General features: G+C 39.9%; 1 protein-coding gene across 1 annotated transcript in view; it reads right to left on the bottom strand.

The window, feature by feature from the left end:
- Nucleotides 1-567: 567 nt before the first annotated feature.
- MED21 (mediator 21) overlaps nucleotides 568-22092 on the bottom strand; it is a 191512-nt gene continuing 169987 nt past the window's right edge. The window contains exons 5-6 of the mRNA XM_089428500.1: nucleotides 1225-1276; nucleotides 568-1099 (exon numbers count right to left, since the gene is read on the bottom strand). Of these exons, the coding sequence (XP_089284626.1) occupies nucleotides 1023-1099; nucleotides 1225-1276 (129 nt within the window). The 3' untranslated portion in view covers nucleotides 568-1022. The remainder of the gene's footprint in view (nucleotides 1100-1224; nucleotides 1277-22092) is intronic.

The raw sequence follows: 22092 nt of genomic DNA, 5'->3' as shown, positions 1-22092 counted from the left end.
GAGTCCCCGTGGAACACTGATATATTGTTAGAAACAGCATGATGAGGACTATCCAATGATTATGGTCTCCAGAGAAAATCCACTGATCTTCATCTTCAAAAACTTCAACAATTGCATGGTTTCTAGGGATTCCTTCAGGGCTTCTTGTCTATTGGAGTTTCCAACTGATGTTATCCATGACGTATATTAAGAGCGTTCAAGAACTGACGTTGGCATCAATGACAACACCATTCAACACTTGGCTCTGTTTTTGAGGGGGAAAAGCTAAAAAACAAGTCTTAAAGCATAATTGGCATGGCCAGAATGATATTTTCCATCGACGTGCAGTAACATCACAAAATATCATGATAATATTGCCAGTAAGAAAATATAGCAATTTTCGGAGCGATAATATCAATTCTTTGAAAATCATGCAGGCAGCAATATAACACGGTATTTTTTATTTTACTGCAATATTGGTAACACTGGTCTAGAGGCTGAATAGTTTGTGTTTGAAATATCAATTTATGGACACAAATTTTATATCAAGACATTCTAACTTAATCTAATTACTTGCAATACTGTCAAAGGTGTGCACATGTACAATTCATTATCATTTCCTGTCAACTACAGCATCCAATGCAAATAAACATCACATTCTTTTGACTGGTTGTTCGTTTCAGAAGCTCATGAGTCATATCAAGTTTATCAAAAAACTTCTTGTCTAGAGTGTAGACACAAAAGAAATATGAACAATATGTGCTCTAAAAATTGATTTGTGTACATACATTTTATCTCAAGACTACTTAATGTAATTACTTGCAGAATTGCAAAAGTTGTGCATTTGTACAAATTTCCTTATCGCTTATCTACAGCATCAAATTCAAATAAATATCAGAATGTGTTGTCTGGTAATTTGTTTCAGAAGCTCATCAGTCACGTCATCCAGGTAAGTAAAATATTGGAACTTGATCCGTGAAAGTGGTAGGCTACCAATATTATAACCCTTTCAAAAATCAGGGTGCCCCAATTCTGGCTTATTGTTAGTTAGGCGGCTTCATATTTAAGCAGTTGTCTGCTATCATGTCAAAAAGTTCCTGCCTCTGCTTAAATTCCAACTCTGGAAAGCAATGACAATGAACTTCATTTCAGTATATATAGAATTAGAACAGAAACCTCCATAGTGTTGTAGGAAAAACAACAACCAAAGCAGGAACTTGTAGCATAAGGAATAACAGATCTCACCTGCAGCCTCTATTTCTCTTTGAAGCTCCTTACCTACAGCTTCATTCTCTGCCTGCAAAAAGTGAATGCCAATCTTAACACATCCATGCACACCGATGGCACTTTGAACCAAAAGAATTTCAATAATCTTTTATGCGCATAAAAATATTTCTGCCATTTTTTTAAAGATAGTAAATTTTAATGCACACAGCACAAAATTGGCATTTTCTGAAACAAAAGCAAAACAAGCTGAGCAACTAAGATAGATTCATCATTACATAAATCAAGGTAGTAAATTATAATGGTAGCTACATATGATTTTTGAAAATCATCTTAAACAGCATATGAAAATCAATTTAACAAACAGAGAAATAAAGTATGACCACAGCATGGGCTTTCTCCGGGAAAAGTATTTGAAGCCCACAATATCCCCAAGCCAATAAAATCACTTTAAATGCTGATCTAATTGACAAAACTTTGGATGGTATTGAAGTATCTGATATAGCTACTTCAGACTTGCTTCTGTAATTACACTAATCTAGTAAACAGTCGTACATGTGTCATTCAGTTGCAAAAATATAGTCAACCATGTGAAATACAAAGCACTGGAAACAAATATAAACACCTTACTAAGTTCATTATGAAAACTATACTACTACACAGGGCCTAATTTGTATCCTTGTATTGATGGCTACGAAGAAAAATAAATGGTCAAAAGGAAAAAAGCATAACAAATTGAAATAGATGGAACATGTGGCCTCCTGAACCCAAGAGTAGATTCAGAGCAACTTAGGAATGCTGCCCAATGTCGCCACAGCAGCATTCCTCTCTCTTTTTATTTGGTTCATAAATGACATTAATCTGTCCCTTAAGATTAGACTCACAAATCAGATCAGATAGCAAGATAATATCTTTTAGGATGTTTTACGAATATATGATAGGAATCAATAGTACTAGTGCCTCTGTCAGGTATTGGAGTCTGAACTAACACAAGGAGGCTCTGGAAATGGCAATGAAAAATATGACCAGAGAAGCAAAGATATATCTTGTCCAGAAAAAGCCCAAAGGGTCACTTCAAGTGGTTTGAATTGCCATACTGAAGCCATATTGACCAAGGAGGGTCACAAGATGAAATCCACCTGGATCCCTTGGGGTTAGGCATACTTACTCCAGGCACCATTCATGGGAAGGAGAGGAAGCACCTGGGTCCCTTGGGGTTAGGCACACTTACTCCCGATACCATTCACGGAAATGAGAGGAAACACCTGTAAGGTTTCCTCAAGGAAGTTTTCCATGGAAAAAGATATTTTGTCCAGAAAATCAATCAGCTCAGTAGTAATGCTCAATGAAGAAGATGAAAGTCATGCATTCCTCATACAACCATTAGCAGAATTCAGATGATGCAAATAGAATGAACCACAAGCACTTTATTCAGAGAAATAAGAGATGAAAGTCTGCCATTAGGGATCACCGATCCTTCAATTATTACAAAAACACATCAGGGAATAGTCTCAATGTTGTACCTTGTCCCAGTCAAACCTCTAAAGAGAAATAAGTCTTCACATGAAAGAAAGGTGGACTGATCCAAAGACTACTTCAGGTCACAGCAGCAGGTCTACAGGAAGAAGAGATGAACAGCATACCCTTGGTCATACAAACAATTGAAGCATAGGTTGCTCTCTCACTAATCAAGCACTTTAACTCCCAAATGAACCCCCCTTTTAGAATTTACTTTTCTTATTTATAGCTTTACTGTTACATTATATCTCATGATGGATTAATCCTGACTCCTGAGAAGGTCATAGATGACCATCCCATTAAAACAATTTTAACAAACTCCTTGAAATTAGCTAGATCATTGATGGCAAACTCAAGGTTGATCTCCTTGAGCCATGTGCTTAAACCTTAAAAGCATAACATTCAACTTCCTAATTTAATCAAGGTTGACAGTGTCTAGCCTTTCTTTGAGGGCTTCATCATTGAAGGAATCATACCTTTATCCTTTAAATATGGATTAGTGCTTACACCACCCCCCCCCCCCCAAGGAGTCTCGGATAAAGATCCAGTCCCAAGGGTGCATCAAAGCAAGTATAAGTGGTGACCGCAGGAAGAAAAGCAGGGTGGGCACCACCTATTATATGTCCTTTTGGAGAGTGCCCATGATTTAAAGTTACTTCAGGCTCATACTGGTTCTGGAAAAGGTGCCCTTGAAGCTTTTATAACATGATCAATGACCCATTCAAATAATGTATTGAAGGAACAGCCTTCGTCACTCCTTAAAATTTGGATTGTCCTTAGAATCTGGACTTTTTCAGGTCCTATGGCTGCTTTTCAGTTAGCATAGGTATTCCAGCTCATCATCTTACCTATAAAGCAAACCATTCAATGAGGGAAGGACCCCAGCAAGTGCACATCAGCTATTTTATCTGGCCCCAGTATGGTTCACACTCCAACAACATCCAATCATGTACGCAACCTTCAAATTGTCAGTGAGAGAATGCATGCTGCATGAGGAAAAATGCATACAAAAGGGGCCTAAGTGAAAATCTGACAGGAAGGGAAGCAAGAAGCAAGCTTTGTACTTCACCTCCATTGACATCCCAGGTGCAAAACACACGCCCTGCACTGTTGAGACGAGTTACTCTCCCCAATTTGGAAGGGGTGTTACTTATGACCTCACGACATAATGTCATTTTACGCAGGAACAGAACACATCATTTTTTTCAGTGTTAAACATTAATCATGATCCTGGACATAAAAGATGCCCTCATTTAATGCCGTTTCTGGTTTTCTAGGAGTGACAATCGTATATTGTTCTTGTTGATGAGAGTAGCTCGGGCAGGTACTTCCACACAGGCCTAAGTGTCTAGGCATGTGGAAGTCACCTAATTGACCCTTAACCTTAGAAATTACTTTAATTATTAAAATAATTGACTTTTATAAGATAAAGTGAGTTAATCTAATAAAATGCAAAAGTCGTTTGCATTAGCGAATTAGATGAATCTCAACCATTGATCTCAAGTGAACAGTCAATCACTTTGGAGATTAGGGTTGTGGATTCAGTCAATAACTCAAATTGTTAAAAGGAAGGGTAGACTAAGGGAGAGATTAGAGTGAACACATCTTCAGCACAAGACATACTGAGTGAAATCTCAAAGATTGGGTGGAGGACTTCCAGTCAAGTGTGCAAAGTTCAAGGAAGAGTGCAGAGGTAAACAAGGGAAGGATCCAGATCAGCCAAGCAGATCAAAGGACAGATTAGGGGTTTGATCAGCTGGATCAAATTCCAAAGTTTATTGTTGTATGTATTTATCCTTAGAGGGCCATTATCCTAGGAAGGGAGCCCTTGTAAGTTCTGAAGTTATTTGAATGAAGAACCAATTTGAAGGGCAAAACATGTGAGATTAGTCAGTGATTTAATTGCTTCCGCTGTTTATTTTATTTATGTGTTGAAATCCCAGCCATGCTTTTATGCAGTAGATCTACGTTATAAATATTTTACTACAAGGAAATATACTAGGTAGTAATTGACCAAGTTGTTGGGGTTAAAGAAACTCGACATGGTATCAGAATGTTGAAGACCAGTCTCAATATAGAACACGGCCAAGGACAGATGCAAAGTACAAATCCGGTCGTACATCATGTGCAAGGCCAAGAATCATGTTGTATTCAAGTAAATAAATATATGGGCAGCTGAACAGCTAGAAGTAACAAAAAAAAATGAGCAGCTAGCAAACCGAAAGGATTCTTAGCCAACAACAAAGGAGGTGCCATGCAAGAACAGAGTGCAGCTGCCAAGCTAGAAACTCAACATGGTATCAGAATGCTGAAGACCAGTCTCAATATAGAACACAGCCAAGGACAGATGCAAAGTACAAATCCGGTCATACATCATGTGCAAGGCCAAGAATCATGTTGTACTCAAGTAAATAAATATGTGGGCAGCTGAACAGCTAGAAGTAACAAAAAAAAAATGAGCAGCTAGCAAACCGAAAGGATTCTTAGCCAACAACAAAGGAGGTGTCATGCAAGAACAGAGTGCAGCCGCCAAGCTAGCACCTGCTAGCCGCAAGTTGAACCTCTAAGTAAAGGGTTCCATCCACCACTGGAGTCACAAGGGTATAAAAGCGACTGGAGGAAAAGTCAAAAAAATAAAAATAAGAGGTGGGCTGATAGTGGCCGCAACTGCATAGTGTAGCTATGAGGGGACAACATAGGCGCTGCCAACTGACTGGGAAACAGTTGCGAGGCCAAGGAAAATCCATCAGTGGCCATGGGGTACACAGCCCACCTACAAGGAGACAGTCATCAGGGGATCACCGCAGACGCGGGCAATAGTAGATAGGATGAGCCACCGAGTGTTATGAATATAATTACGTAAAAGTAATAAATATAGATAATAAATAATAAACATAATAGTATGTAAATAAGTAATAATTAGTTATACAAAGAGGCATGTTTAAGGAGACATGGCCATTCATAAAGGGTACTTACCTGGCTATATATACAAGACCCTCACTCTCAATTGTATCATCATTCTTATTCATACATTTTAATATATATCCGTGTACCTCAATGGAGATCTACATATTCCAAGTCTTCTGGAGTATGTAACTTGAAGAACGAACTTTGTTTGTTCCATTTGGTATGAGAGCAGTCCAATCCTCTAAACGTTGCGCTGCACAGAGCCATGCTCTCCGATCCAGGCCCTTGGCCATCAAGGTTTCGTCAACATTGTTTTCGTCGAGATTGAAGTGTTTCACTACACTTTTGGGAGTTTCTCCATTGCTGATTTCATCAAGAAACCCTTGGCCATTTTTAAAGAAGAAGAATATATATATATATATATATATATATATATATATATATATATATATATCATCAAGGAAAAATAAAAATAAAAAGAAAAAGAGGTTATTCAACAAAGAAAAAAAAATTGTTAAAAAAAATAAATTAAAAAAAAACAATATATATAAAAAAAAAAAAAAATCAAGAAAAGGTTTATATATATAAAAAAATAGAAATATAATTTTTAAAAAAAACCACAAACCAAAGAAAAACAAAAATCAGACTACGACGACCTTCAGCCACAGTACGCAGCTGCCATCAAACAACAACAACAACATCCACGCTGACAGGTAGCCACAACTTTCACAAACCACCGCCTCGACCACCAACGACGCCTCACCCACAACCATTGTCTGTCACTGCAAACTCTGTGACATTGTTATCACCTCGGCGGCCACCGCCCTTGAGCCGCCAACAAAACCATCAAAAGCGTCATTCGTTCGCCTTGCAGAAGACACAATTACTAGAGTCAACCGCTACAAGCTGCAACCACGGGTGTCGTAGCCACTTCTGACAGGGCACCACCAGGTCCATTTTCCACCGCCTCCTCCAACGCTATCAAGCCCTCACTGCGATCTAGACCTTCTACGTTGTTGCTCGTACAGTCCACACTACCGTTCGCACAATTAAATTTAAAAACGTTGCATTTGTACAACTGTGTATCTTCGTACATCCCTGTGTGTGCCTCTCATCGTCAGTGCCTTTCAACTTGGTATTACATTAATTTTTAAATAAATAAGTTACCCACACTTATGGTACGAATCTAAATACGGTTGTGAGAGAAGGTTGTGATGCTTGATAATATTAATGAAATGACGTTTTTGTTAAAGGTAGTGAAATTATTTGAAGGTGCAAAGGAAATTCAAAAAAAATCAAAAGGAAAAATATTTACTCATAAGGATACTTTCTAATTATTTGATAATTATAAGTTCTCTCAATTCAAGTATTTAACAAAAAATTATAAAAGAGGTTTAAAGGTTAAAAAGATTAAGAGGGCATTACTTTTTAAAAAGCCTTAAGCTCATCTTGACAAGCAAAATGGAGTCAATCATTGAAGAGAGGGGAATAGAGTCTCATTCTAAAATAAAGGAAGGAAAATTTTCGGAAACTTCACGTAATTATGTTTCAATGCTATTTAGAATTACAAGGTCTATTGCGGGAAAAGATGTCACAATTGCTATCTCACCTGCCAAAGATAAAAAATTATATAACGCCTAAAATCGTAAATCAATTAGTGATTCCAGAGTCAAATATAATAAAAAAATTAGACTGTTTCGGCGACAAAAAATATGACATAACCAATTTATAGTTAAACATTGAGGATTATACATTTATATCGCAATACTCAGTTCAAACCCTATGGAGCAAACAATGTGACATTATTTTGGGTTCGCCATGGATGGAAACCCTAGGTTCCTTCATCCTGAATACAAAAAAGAAGTTTTAACATTTTCCTACAGGAAGAAGAAAATAACACTCTAGGATATTACACTAAAACCAAATTCAGTAACACCAAAAGGCATACAAGATATTTCAAAAATAAGTTTTCAAGAAGGAAAAAAAGTACTACAAAATATGCAAAGAGAAATTGACAAGATCACCCCTGAGAAAAATGAAGAAGTTTCTTGGCTTAAAGACCATAGTGAAAAATTATAGACACAAATTAAGAAGCTTAAGAAGGACAAGAAGTAATTAGAAAACAAGGTACAACAACTTATCGAGAAGAAAGCATCAAATGCAGAAATTCAAGTTGACAAAAAGACAACAAATACCATTCTAGTCAATATCACAACTCAAGAAGAGGACAAACTAGTTGAAGTAAAGATGTACTCAGAAGTTGCAGTTCCAGCAGCAAAAGATTCAAGTGAAGATCAAGAAATTAACCATTCAACTTTCATAACTAAACGAAATCAGGCACTTCAAATAAATCAAGAAAACGACACAAACAAAGGGAAAATCAAATCACTAGAATTCCTTATCGACATCTGAATCATGAAAGCAGACAACTCAATCAAGCTATGTATTTAGAACGGAAACAACAAACTGATGTTCCGAAGAATACTAATGTCAATGCAATCCACTCACAGGATAACAATTCATCACAAGTTTCCAGTCGTTGCAAGATTCGACAGAAGATTAATTTAGGATGGTCTGATCCCTTCTCAGTGCAACAGTTTTGTTTGTTACTTAGAGGATCATATCAACTTGTATCGACAAAGACGATTGTCCCAAGACAAGAAGACATTCGTAGCGGAAAAATAGATCACGCAGAAGACATTCGTAGTAGAAAAAGAGATCAAGCCCTTTCATCAACAACCTTTGAGGACAAAGCTTTTTGAAGAGGAAGGCAATGTTATGAATATAATTATGTAAAAGTAATAAATATAGATAATAAATAATAAACATAATAATATGTAAATAAGTAATAATTAGTTATAAAAAGAGGCATGTTTAAGGAGACATGACCATTCATAAAGGGTACTTACCTAGCTATATATACGAGACCCTCACTCTCAATTGTATCATCATTCTTATTCATACATTTTAACATATATTCTTGTATCTCAATGGAGATCTACACATTCCAAGTCTTTTGGAGTATTTAACTTGAAGAACGAACTTTGTTCGTTCCACCAAACTGCAGCCAAGTCGAGTAGCAAAGAGCTACAACCACCAAATAGTACAACTCACATCCAAGGAAAGTCGCATGTACAATGTAGGCAAAAAATTGTAGGGCCAGTAGGGAGAAGCCATAGTCAAATACAACAACGGTCACAAGAGTTTTTTTCAAATTGCACGTAAGATTAGATCATGCAGCCAACAAAACTGCAAAGGAGCCACAAGGGATTTGACACGGTCGTGCTAGGCCATATATGGCCACAAGGTATAGCATATGGAGCACGTACACATGAGGTCAAGTTGTCAAAGTTCAGGACCATATGGTGCTGCAAGGAATCCAAGAGTATTGTGCAAAGTGACATATAATTAGCAGAGTTAGGGTAAGAAGGACAATACCAATGTAGCCTACAATGACTGGCGAAGGTCATCATTTAGAGGAAGAGAGGAAGGCCATAACAATCTAATATTTGTCAAGGAATTTTTGTGGGCATTTCAAAGGACCAAGATACATATCCATGAAGAGATCTTAGCAGATCTATAAACCAGTAGCTGCTTTTCATTTTTGCAGGTGCTAGAAGGACTTAGCACAAGGTGAAAAAATGATCAAATCTTGAGATGGCAACAACTAGTTTGATATTTGAGGATAGCTTCGATGGAGCATCTAACTTCCTACTCTAGAAGGTAAGGGTCACCTTGTTTTGAAGGAACATGACCTTTGGGAGTTTGCAAAAAAAGTTGTTCTCGAACTAACAAATCTAGCAGATACGATGACTCTTGTGAAGAAGAACATCATAGCGGGAGATGTTTAAAACTTTAGCAGAGCTATTCCAAAGTGACAACATGAATAGGAAGACGATCTTGAGAAACAAACTCAGATCCATCCAGATATCAAGTTTTGATAATGTTCCCAATTACTTCATGAGGAACACCTAGACACGAGATCAACTTGCAGCCATTGGAGAGAAAGTGGAGGACATAGAGCTCATAAATCAATAATCGTTCCTTCCTTCAGTCGACCCTTCCTTGAACCACCACGCCCTCCTTTAGTTTGTTCCCTTTGTGACATTGAAAGGTTTTCCCAAGTTATGGGAACCATTTTCCAAGGGGATTTACATTATCGAGCGCATTCCCAATTGGGAAAGGCTTGATGATGACTACATCGAGGAAGAGACTCGAGAGGAGTCTAAAGTCAACAAGTAAGGAGATGGATAGGAGAACCCAACCCTAGGTAGTATGGCCAAGAAGGTCAAAGGGAAGGCTTCCAAGGGTAACAATGAGGGGGCAACCTCTCAACTAGGGAAGAAGGAGGACTTGAGCAAGCTCAAGTGCTTCATTTGCCACAAGAATGGGCACTATGCATCATAATGTCTGCAAAAAAAAGAAAAGGGAAGAGGAAATCACAGCAAACAATAACATCAACAAAGGTTCATCTTGATGAGTTTGTAATGAAGTTTGAGGACTTCTCATTTGTCTTATGCTTATCTACCAGCACCATCACAAGGAGTGCTTGGTACTTGGATAATTGTTAAAGTTGGCAACTAGGGCCAAACTCCATGTGGATCTTCTTACTCATGGCAGCTAATATTTTTCTTGGATTCCTCTTGTCTAGAGGTGTAGGATTGATCTAAAAATCATCTGATTCCGACATGTGTTCATGGAGATATGAATGTATTTGTGTTATGCGACAATTTGTTAAGGTCGACCAACAACCAAATTGCCCCCATCTATCCTCAATGTTTTACTATAAAAAGAGGTGGCTTGCAAGTCATTTGCCACACACCTCTTGTGATCTCTTCCTCTCCACTTGTCTTTGGGTTTTGGTGGGAGGAGACATCTTAAGATGTTACGCTCCCTAGATCCTAACGTTGTCATGAAGAGAGAGCCCTCAACACAATCATGTAAGAAGACCTTAACGCTCTCATGAAGGAGGCTTCCTCAACGCAGCAGGAGAACCCTAAACGCTAGTCTAGAAGAGACCTATGTTCTAGAAAGGCTTCCATACGCAGTCCTAAAGGGAGGATCTAACCTTACCCTAGCGCCACAGTAAGGAAGTGTCTTAGCCATAGAAATCTGGCCGTTGTCCTGGCCCTAGACGCAGTGTTCTATCCGCAATCTTTGAAGAGACTAAGTCACAGTTTAAGGAGGGTTTTTATGTGCCCTAGCTGCTGCCAGTACAAGCCCTAACTGCAGTCATAGAGTTGGCTCTCATACACTGTCTAAATCCGTAGAGAAAGGAGGTTTCAAATGCAGACTGTGCACAATCTTTGAGGGTTTCTTATACGTTGTTCATAGGAGGCCATTATACGCTATTAAGAGAAGCTCCCATATGCTGATAAGTGCAGCACTTATCCATACTAGAGCCAGGTCACCTTGTCGCTATCAAGTAAGATTATCCGTTGTCCTAGAAGACTATGCTGTAGGTCGAAAAGGGAGTTTCAGTCAGAGTTGTGAAGGCACTTTAGTAGCCCTATACACAGCTATAAGAAGGCCTAGAAGAGGCCCTAATCTCAAACTAGTAGGTGACCTTATTCGCTGTCACAATCTGCCCTAGTCACAGTCAAACGGAAAGGCTACTGTCCTCATATCAGAAGAAGCCTTATCAATATTTCAAGGATTGGAAGGTCAACGTGGCATTTGTGGCAGCATGGTAAAAGAAGTGTGATGAATGCAACATAGTGATGATGAGTGCAACACAATGATGAAGTGCAGCACAGTGATGAAGTGAAACATAGTGGTGATGAGTGCAGCACAGTGATGAAGTGCAACATAGTGATGAGTGCAGCATAGTGATGATGAGTGCAACACAGTGATGAAGTGCAGCACAACGATGATGAGTGCAACATAGTGATGACGGATGCAGCATGGTGATGGAATCACCTTGAAGAATCCGTTGAAGAAAGAGATCTGCTAAGTGTGCCTTCCCCTGAGTTCAGATCTGCGGTCCTTGTCATCAAAACTATTGTGTCATCTTCATGGTGAAGATCTCAAATGTCTGATCTTCTATCTTGTCAAGTCAAAGTGTTGACTTCAGATGTATATGTACTATCTCTCTCTCCGCTGAACTATTGAAGAATATAAGAAGAATTGATCAAGGGTTTCCCCACATTGGGGTTTGTCCCTAGCTGGTGCCACATCTTGTCTTGGCTTGTTTTCTACGATTTATGTTTATGTTCTATCTACACTTTACTATCATGCTGATGTGATTGCTAATCTGAATATTGTCATTGGGCTAATATGGAAAAATTGAAGTGAATTGTGCTAAGCATAGAACATACCTAAAATTAACAATGGTAGTGCATCATGTCATATGACAAAGGCACATGAGCTATTTAGCAATTTTACAAAGAGAGACTCAAATTTACATGTGAAGCTTGGAAATGATGGTAGGTATCCAGTGAAGGGGGAGTTGGAACCATTAAGTTCCAAGTAGAGTCAGGAGGGGCATTGGAAGCCAAGGACGTTCTATTTGTACCAGGACTGAAGAAGAACTTGCTCTCACTGTCAATGATCTAGGATAGAGGATATGAGGTCATGTTCAAGAATCGACAAGTGCTCATTCATCTTGAGGAGTCTAGCCCATACATAACAGTGGTTATCGAGGTTATAGAGAGCAACTTATACAGGTTAAAGGGAAAATTTATTCAAGCGTTGGTACATGACAACGAGAACCTTCGTGAGCTAAGGCAGAGGATGGGACAATTGTACTACAAGGCATTGCCAATGCTAAGGGAGATTGTCATTGATCTCTTATATTTCAGCATTAAGCAGTAAGGCATGTGTAGAGAGTGCGCACTTGGCAAGAATGCCAAGGCTACTTTTCCAAGCAATTAGAGTAGGTCCAAGGAGATCTTAGATCTCATTCACTCAAATGTTTGTGGGTTGATGTCAGTGGCATCAATATAGGGAGCACAGTACTATGTCACATGTATTGATGATTACTCCAGGAAAACTTGAATCTTCTTCACGAAAACCAAGGATGAGGTCTTCATTCGATTCAAGAGTTCAAGGCCTGGGTGGATAATGGGGGAGAGTATACCTTCAATGGCTTCAAGAATTTCTGTAAGGAGGCTTAGATCAAGAAGGAGATGACAACTTCGTACAACCCTTAGCAAAATGGGGTTACAAAGAGGAAAAATCAATCCATCATCGATTTTGCTAAGGCTATGCTACATCAATAGGTGTTGCCTATGTTTCTTTGGGCAGAGATGTGTAACACTGAAGTTTATGTTCAGAATAGGAGTCCTCACAAGATATTGGGGGACAAGACTCCTGAGGAGGCATTCACAGGGGTGAGCTAGAGATAAGACACTTGAGGTTTTTGTTTGTCTAGTTTACATCCATTTTCTTGCGAAGAAGAGGACAAAGTTGGAGCCTTCATGACAAAAGGGCATATTTGTGGGATTACAAGGTATTCATACCAGAGCAAAGGAAAACAGTTGCAACTTGTGAGTAGGGATGTTAAGGTTAAAGGAGAACTTGGCATCTAGGAAGTCTCATGGGTTGCCACCAACAGTTACCTATAATATTCCTAATGGAAAATTTGAGAGTAGATACCAGAAATGAACTTGAACAAAAAAATAATCACTAATGGACACACCACCAACAATTTGATACACAAATAGATGTCAATAAAATCACTGCGCCATTTTATTAATCCATTGGAAAGAGTACATCAACATGAAGGAAACGGGGGAATCTAAGCTTGCTAAGCAAGCGGAGGAAAACCCATAAAAGATCTATGACCAAAATGATGTATGACCCTGGTAATGATGTAGACGGTCCAGTGAGAAGATTGTTGCAGCCTACTACTGCAAATTTGTTCTCTCAAAAATGCTGCTAAAGCATCGTAAGATTTCTGGGTGAAATCTCCTCAAGAGTGTTGGGTTTTCATCCAACACCCAATAACAAACCAAATGGTTTCCGTCCTAGGGCTAGAGAAGATGGGAACTAGGTTCTCCAAACCTCACCAATAGAAAAGATCAACAATCCAAGATATCCTCTAATGGCCCCTTCCTCTTTTTATGGATCTGATGGACCCATCTAGAAGCTCATATTTTATTATTATTTTAATCATTGAGCTCATTTCCCTTTTTTATTTTAATTAAAATATCTTTGTAATGTGGGAAAATGGTAAATTGGCCACCATACCTCCTCAGGCCACTGGAAATCACTTCTAACCATCCCATCCTATAGATTTTCTTGTTCCGGTTCCACCAAGCTATTACACTAAGGCGTTTTGTCAAGTATTTTGCTTGGATTTCCACCTTAAGTTAAATTAATTGAGTTAGGCACAATAATAAGCTCATTTTATTAAAAATATCAAAATGCAATGGAACGAGAAGCAAGTTGTGCAGAATCAATCTTGATGATGGAATATGGTAAGTAAACTCCTCCATACCCCATAAAACATCTCCAAAAACCCTTGGGCCCGTCAATGAAGTAAACTTGCCCCTGTGACCTGACTGCCTCCAACCCTGAAAGTCCATCCTAACCATGCCATAAGGAAAACCAGAAAAAGGAACATCACAAATCCTCCCACCCCAAAATTGCTTTCCCTCAAGCAATCCAAATTTGTGGACCAGTTTGGTGGCCCAATGCAACTGAGACCCAATGCCTGGATCCCATACAAATCACTAGGTGATGCTATGCCTCTGTGTCAACCCACCATGAATGGACCCCTTAATGCCCAAATCCCAGACCAATCTCTAACTGAACCTCTCATCAACAAATCCTCCTGGATCCCAATGCCAATAAACATAAATGCTCCATGGCTCCTGATATGTTATAGCTCCAGTTATGAATCGTCTTCCGTCAATCGCATACCAACTCATTACCTCTCTCGAGTCCAACCCTTGGCCTAGGCCAAAGTTTGACCCACTATGTAGATGCAGGCCTAAACAACTTTCCAGCACCAACTGGAGCATGTAGTACTCATGTCTAATGGTCCCTGTTGCACTATGCTTCCAACTAAGAATATGGTGCCACCAACAAGATACCAACTCATGATCTTGTACCAATCCATCTTGTTGACCCTGCCCCCTGCACTTACCTACAAGTTAGTGACAAAAGCCTTCAACCCCACAAAGTGTGGTTGGTGGCAGGGAACTCAGAGAATGGGTTGTCACACTAATCCCGACTCTCTTCGTTTGAACTATCTCCTAGGTTAACTAATGAGGGTGGTCCCTAATGAAAAGTTAAGTTAAAAAGGATGTGAGTTTCTAGGAGAATTGTTAGAGTTAAATAAATTATCTCTTTAATAATTATAAGCAAAAAACTAATATGAGAAATAACCATCATAAGATAAGCATGAAGTACATAAACAACCAATGTCTTCCAAGTATTTGCTCTTTAAGAAATGAAATTGTATTTGCTTAGAATGAAGTGAAATATTTTCAAATGGAAGCCAAAATAATCCTGAAAAGTGAAACAATAAATTGTTAGCACAAGATATTATAAATACTTTCAAGATGAATAAGTCTACAAATCAAAGCATAGAAACTATCTTGCTCAAAAGGATACAAAAATAACTCAAATGTTAGACCAAGATGACAACATGCAATTAAGTTTGCAACCCAAAATAATAGTACTTGAAAGTGAAATCAACCATTTATGACAATAATTAAACCACAAGATGAGTCAATTTCCAAGTACAAGAAATATTAAACGTGTTGCAACATTAAAAGGAATTACAATGCTTGCATCCAAAGTGCCTCTTGAAATAAGATTTGCATGTGAGACTTTAAACCATCAAGATAACAAGAAATTTAAGAACTTTGCAAACAAAGCAAATATGATGGAATGAGTTCTTGGTTTATTGTATTAATTAGTGCTAAGACAAAGTTACAATTGAACTCTAGTCCTCAAACCTCATCCTCGCCCAAATATTTGGATCTCACAATGAGGAGTCAATAGAGGTAGAGGGTCTCTAAAAGTCTATTCAACCAACTTAAGTTGGAGGTAAGTTTTAGTGATGCTTGAGGCATGTAAATAAATTAACCAAACAATGAAAATTAACTTCTACTTGGAATGTACTTGCTTGACATGAAATAAAATGTTACTTTATGGAGAGAATTTGTCCAAATACTTGATGCATGTAAAATGTGTTTAATGGTGAAGCATAAGTAAACTTGGAACTATGTTCAAGCCAAATAAGATCAAGTAAAAAGTGCTTGCATGCAAAAAAATCTGAACTTGTTATGGATTTAAAACATGTAGTAAGTTAAAATAAAGTGCATGCAAAATGAGTGTGATGCATGTTGTGTTAATTTCTCAATTAGATTATATGCATGCAAAATGAAATAAACCAACAATGTCAGACCGCCAAGCCTCTCCAAAAGGTGGAGAAATAGGGATACCAATGGGTAAAACCCACACTCCCAAAATCATAAATTTTATTAGTTGTTACAAGAAGGAAAACACAATGAAGTCTTCTCTTAAATATAAAGAAAGTCTTAACAAATTCGAACCAAACCATAGACTTTTCCTAGCTGAATATTTCTGCAATTTGAGGCCCACAAAATCTCAACAAAATGCAGATTTTCCAAACAAGAAGAAGAGAAGATAAGTCTCCTCTATGGCCACGACCAAGAGGGAGCGAGAGATGACCAAAATGAACTCGCCCTTCCTCAAGAAGAACACAACTTTATCTAAGATGAATTTGGCCTAAAGGTGGAAGTAATTACTAAATCTGAGCCCCAAGGACCTGCATGCAAACTTGTAAGTAATTTTCCGATGATGAATCCCGCAAGTAGTTGCAAGAGAACAGGTTAAAAAAATCTGCAACAAATGTTAGCTCAAGATAACTACAAAGTATGTTACAAAAATAATCTACAAGAGGCTAGGCCAAAGAGTATGAGCAAGCTCTCCTCTTTGATTAGCCATGACTTAACACTTTGAAATAGTCAGATATTGATAAATGAAGTACAATACGTAAAAAAAAAAAAATTTACAAGTTTGATATCTTGATCCAAGAAATAAAAGCTTTAAAAAACTTGAAAGAATCCCTGCAAGACACAAATAAGATATAGATGAGACATTGGAATTCAAAACATGCGGGTTCTCTTTGAATATTTTTCAAAAAGGGTTGATTCCTCCGAGAATTTCCCCTCACGCTTGAAAAGCTTGAGGTGACCAAATAATGATTCATCAACAAAACTTCACCACAAATCATTAAATTGACATGAAATTAAATAAGTGTAGTGGAAAGAATTCCTAGAGATACATCTATTATCCACTAGAAGATTTCTTTTCCTAAAGCAAATGTTGAAGTTTCTAAGTCTACTAGTTAGAAACCCTCCATGCACTTTACTAATTTATTCCTACCTACTTGTTTTGTTACTTGACAAGTTATTTACAATGTAAATACTGAAAATAAACACTAGTGCATGCTCAGCATATTACAGATCAACAACTGAAGGAAACAGAAACAATCACACCAAATGACACCATTATTTTTGGACAAATGTCCCTGGAAAAACCCAATGTGGCAAAACCAGTGCAACTATCTAAGGGTTTTCTTATTAAGCAATTTCAGAGTACAATCTAAGTGCCAAATCCAGCTTACCCAACAGAGAATATCCTTGGCAATAGTACATCTCAGTCTGAGACAAATATAATGGCTGAAACCCCGGATATACCTTCCGGCAGCTCCTCAGCTCCAATCTGCCCCAGAAACCCCGGCGTCTTCCTTTCTGGACTGCGTCAGCCTCTCTCTGCCCAACGTTGGCCTTGCGTCACCCTGAATGGGCCTGCGTCGGCCTCAGGAGACCATGCGTCAACCTTCTGGCCCTCTGCGTCAGCAACGCTCGCCTCTCTAAAGCACTGTGCAGCTCCCGACTGCCTCTGCGTGACCCTAGGTGAGCCCTGGTTGCTACTGCATCACTCTCTCTGGCTCCTGCGCTACTCTCCCGGCACTATCTCTGTCTCTCTGTACTCAATGCCCCTCAGCTGCAACTCTGATCACTGATTCTATCTCTCTTAGCAAACCCCGCTCTAGAGAATAGAATGACTGATCACTCTGGTGTATTCTCCAAGTGACCCTCAAGCCTCCTCTTATACTTTTCCTGCTGACATATCAATAGCCGAGATTAAGTCCCTAATCAACGGCTAAGATTAGATTTGGCTTGATCCATGTTTTTTAGACCATTCTAACACAGTTTCATATTAATCCACATTAATATTTTATTTTCCCTAAATTTAGACTTAGGGACTCCATTAAAAATATTACTTATTTTAATATCTCCTGAACTATTTAGAATCTGCCCAAACCCTTTCAGGGTATTGGATATCTTATCTGCCCCAACCTCTCCACCAAATTTCGTGGCTAGAGCACATCCGATGCTACCCCAAATCAACACTCCCTCTTAGCGAGGACTGTGCTCTAGCAATACTCCTCATTGAGTATTACTTTGATCATCCGACATCGGTCCCTATGTTGATACTAGGCCTGCTACCCACCATCTCTGCATTGTTGTATCCTGTACTGCTGCCCATGGTTCTGCCACTACCATTGTTGCATCTGTACGACAGCTCCCTCTGCATCCGTGTTGTTGCTGGTCCTTTCTCCCAGCACTGCATCCACACTAAACCTCCTCTCATCATGTTGCATCGTGCTACCCACTGCTGCACTGCAACTCAGTTACTAAGAAGTAACTGATCTCCCAACCTGACCTCTTTGTTGGGCTAGAGACCCTCCTGATGTTGAAGCTCCCTCTGCCACTGACAAGTGCTCTCTCTCTGACCTCTGCGCTGCTGCAACAACTCCCTGCATCTCGCACCGTTGCACATCTCTCTGTGCCATCCTGCACTGGTGCAACACTCCTGTGCCTCTCACACTGCTGCAGCCTGCTAGCCTCGCATTGTCTCGGGACTCCTGCACTATTGCTTTCTCTGCCACTCCATCCGCATCCATCTCTACCCGACTCAGCTAGTCCTGCTACTCCTCTTTGGGACTCCCATAGCAAGGTCTAATCCAAGAGGCTGGGTACCTCAAGGATCCTGCCCCTCATTGCATGTAGTCCGCCTGACTACAGCTTGATGTCTCCTCACTTCCGCTCAAGTGGTGCGTGTGCACTTATGGCACAGTCATCATCTGTCAAAACTTCATTCTCTGCCCTTGCTGGCACTACCTTAGTCTCGGAAGACTCTCCCTTACTCTTCTTCCTTGGACACTGGGTCGCACCCAACTCCCCACAGTGGAAGCACTTGATCTTGGAAAGATCCTTCTTCTTCCTCTTTTCCTGCTTTCTCTCAGATGCTAGGGCAACATCTTCCTCCTCTTGCTTGACTTTGATCCCCTTGCTGCTACTGCATGTCTTCGACTGCCGTTTGATCTCTTCCTGGCAAAGAGCCGCCCACATCTCATCCCAAGGTGGGAGTGTCCCTCTGCCCAGTATACTCTAGACAAATACCTCCCAGTCTTCTGAGACAGCATTCAGGGTTGTCCTCACCATCAACTCCTGATCCAGCATGGCTTCTATAGTAGTCAATTGATCTCGGATCTCATTTAGTCCTCTGCCCAGTATACTCTAGACAAATACCTCCCAGTCTTTTGAGACAGCATTCAGGGTTGTCCTCACCATCAACTCCTGATCCGACATGGCTTCTATCGCAATCAATTGATCTCGGATCTCATTTAGTCCTACGACCTCAACTGATTCTCAAGTAACATTCTTCTCTGCACAGAAGTATGTTGGTACAATTTCTTGAGGGCCTCCCACATCTCATATGTTGTTTCCTTCTCGGCAATGTGTCGTACTACATGGTCCTTGACCCCGTCAAGGATGATGCTCTTGGCCCTCGCCATTGCCTCCTCGTACTTGTCGTTATCATTGGGGTCGACTGGGATAGCTATAACCTTCAAGGCGATGTTCTTGACACGATTTCTATCAAGTATGGATAATATTTTGACCTTCCCGACTGCGAAGTTCGACGCTCCGTCCAGTCTATCCTGGTCTCTTACTCCGTGTAGTGCCATGATGCTCTTCTACTTCCCTCCTGGAAGTTCTCTGTTCGACTCCTCCAAGTCTCTACTTCTCGTCTGAAAGTTCTCTTATGGACTCCCTCTGAGTCTCGATTTCCCTCTAGGAAATCCTTCTACCGTAGTCGAGATGCCTCCTACTCTGATCGTCTTGTGCAACCGCACCACTGATCCAGGTTCCTCAGCTAAAAACCCTCGTAGCAACTCCCTCCTCTTGGCCTTGCTCTGTCAGGTATTGTTCTGACTAAAGTGCCTCACCAACTCCACTCTGCAGTATCCCCACAACGTTCTAAACCCCAGCAACCTAAAGGTGAGAGCTCCTAGGCTCTGCGCCATCCCGGCACCAGCAACCTGGCCTCCTCAGCCAACTGCGTCAGCCCTCCTAGCTTCTGCGCGGCTCTGCGTGAGGTTCCATTTGCCTTGCTTAGCCTTTGTGCTGCCTCTTCCCGGCTCACCCATGATGACGCAGGCACTGCATCACCCTTCCCTTGTTGTTGCTCTGCTAGAAACAGCTTTTGTCACCTCGGGGCAACTATTTTCTGTTGCTATTGCTCCACTCGGCTGATGTCCTTAATCCTCCTGTGATCTGCAATCACGCTTTGATACCATGTTGAAGTTTCTAAGTCTACCAGTTAGAAACCCTCCATGCACTTTACTGATTTATTCCTACCTACTTGTTCTGTTACTTAACAAGTTATTTACAACGTAAATACTGAAAATAAACACTAGTGCATGCTCAACATATTACAAATCAACAACTGAAGGAAACAGAAACAATCACACCAAATGACACCGTTATTTTTGGACCAATGTCCCCAGAAAAACCCAATGCGAGAAAACCAGTGCAGCTATCTGAGGGTTTTCTTATTAAGCAATTTCAGAGTATAATCTGGGTGCCAAATCCAGCTTACCCAACAGAGAATTTCCTTGGCAGTAGTACCTCTCTGTCTGAGACAAATATCCCGGCTGAAACCCCGGATATACCTTCCGGCAACTCCTCAGCTCCAATCTACCCCAGAAACCCCAGCATCTGCCTTTCTGGACTGCATCAGCCTCTCTCTGCCCAGCGCTAGCCCTGTGTCACCCTGAATGGGCCTGCATCGGCCTTTTGGCCCTCTGCGTCAGCAACACTAGCCTCTCTAAAGCACTGCGCAGCGCCTGGCTGCCTCTGTGTGGCCCTGCGTGAGCCCTGGCTGCTACTGCGTCACTCTCCCTGGCTCCTGTGTTGCTCTCCCGGCACTATCTCTGCCTCTCTATCTCTTTGTACTCAATGCCCCTCAGCGGTAACTCCGATCACTAATTCTATTTCTCTTAGCAAACCCCGTTCTAGAGAATAGAATGACTAATCATTGGTGTATTCTCCAAGTCACCCTCAAGCCTCCTCTTATACTTTTACTGTTGACATATCAACGGCCGAGATTAAGTCCCATATCAACGGATAAGATTAGATCTGGCTTGATCCATGTCTTTTGGACCATTCTAACACAGTTTCATATTAATCCACATTAGTATTTTATTTTCCCTAAGTTTAGACTTAGGGACTCCATTAAAAATATTAATTATTTTAATATTTCCTGAACTGTTTAGAATCTGCCCAAACCCTTTGGGGGTATTGGAGATCTCACGTGCCCCAACCTCTCCACGAAATTTCGTGGCTAGAGCACATTTGATGCTACCCCAAATCAACAGCAAATAATTAATTCTTATGCTAATATGAGATAGCTACATACTAACATAACTTGAAATAAGCATGCAAGAAATAATGACATGAGGAAATAAATAGAAGCATAACAAGAAGTCAAGAATTTACTACACATGCAAGGAGAAGAACACCATCACGCTTTATCCCAAAGACTGTTGTATTATATTGCAAGTAGTGAATAAAATCCCGCAGAGTCTCCTCAAGCACAATAGCTCATATTACATGATACAATATGCGAGCCCATGGCTCTATTATATAGAGAGTTGGAAGCAAATCCCAATGAAGAATGACAATGACAAATGGCATTGGAGCCAATCCCAATGTAGAAGTGATTAAACAATTGTCATGAGGTGACAATCCCAAAGAGAAATTCGAATTTGTTGAATGGAACTCCAATGCCAAGTGTAAAAATCGAATTCTGGCAAGTGGACATCGTTTTCTTCTTCCCTTATGTGCCAAATTCGAATTTTATGATAAAATGACAAGTGTATATGGGTGGTAACCCATGTGGGGACAATTTCTCACAAAAATATCCACCAAATATTCTCCCAAATCCTCCCAAATGTGCATTAACTTCACAAATTCGAATTTCTAAGCAGTTTTCTCATTTAATGCCAGAAATTTGATTTTATTTGAGCACGTCCTTTCCTTGATTTTAGGAATCCACATCACTTTGGGACTTCATTTTAACTCCCCCATAATTTTCCACCTCATTTCCACAACATTTAGCATGCGTGGATAT

Source organism: Pinus tabuliformis, chromosome 4_2, assembly GCF_031772625.1.
Source record: "Pinus tabuliformis cultivar Carrire ecotype Pingquan chromosome 4_2, CPIR1, whole genome shotgun sequence".
NCBI lineage: Eukaryota > Viridiplantae > Streptophyta > Pinopsida > Pinales > Pinaceae > Pinus > Pinus tabuliformis.
Note: the sequence above shows the minus strand (reverse complement) of the source record. Positions and strands in the feature narration are given on the sequence as shown.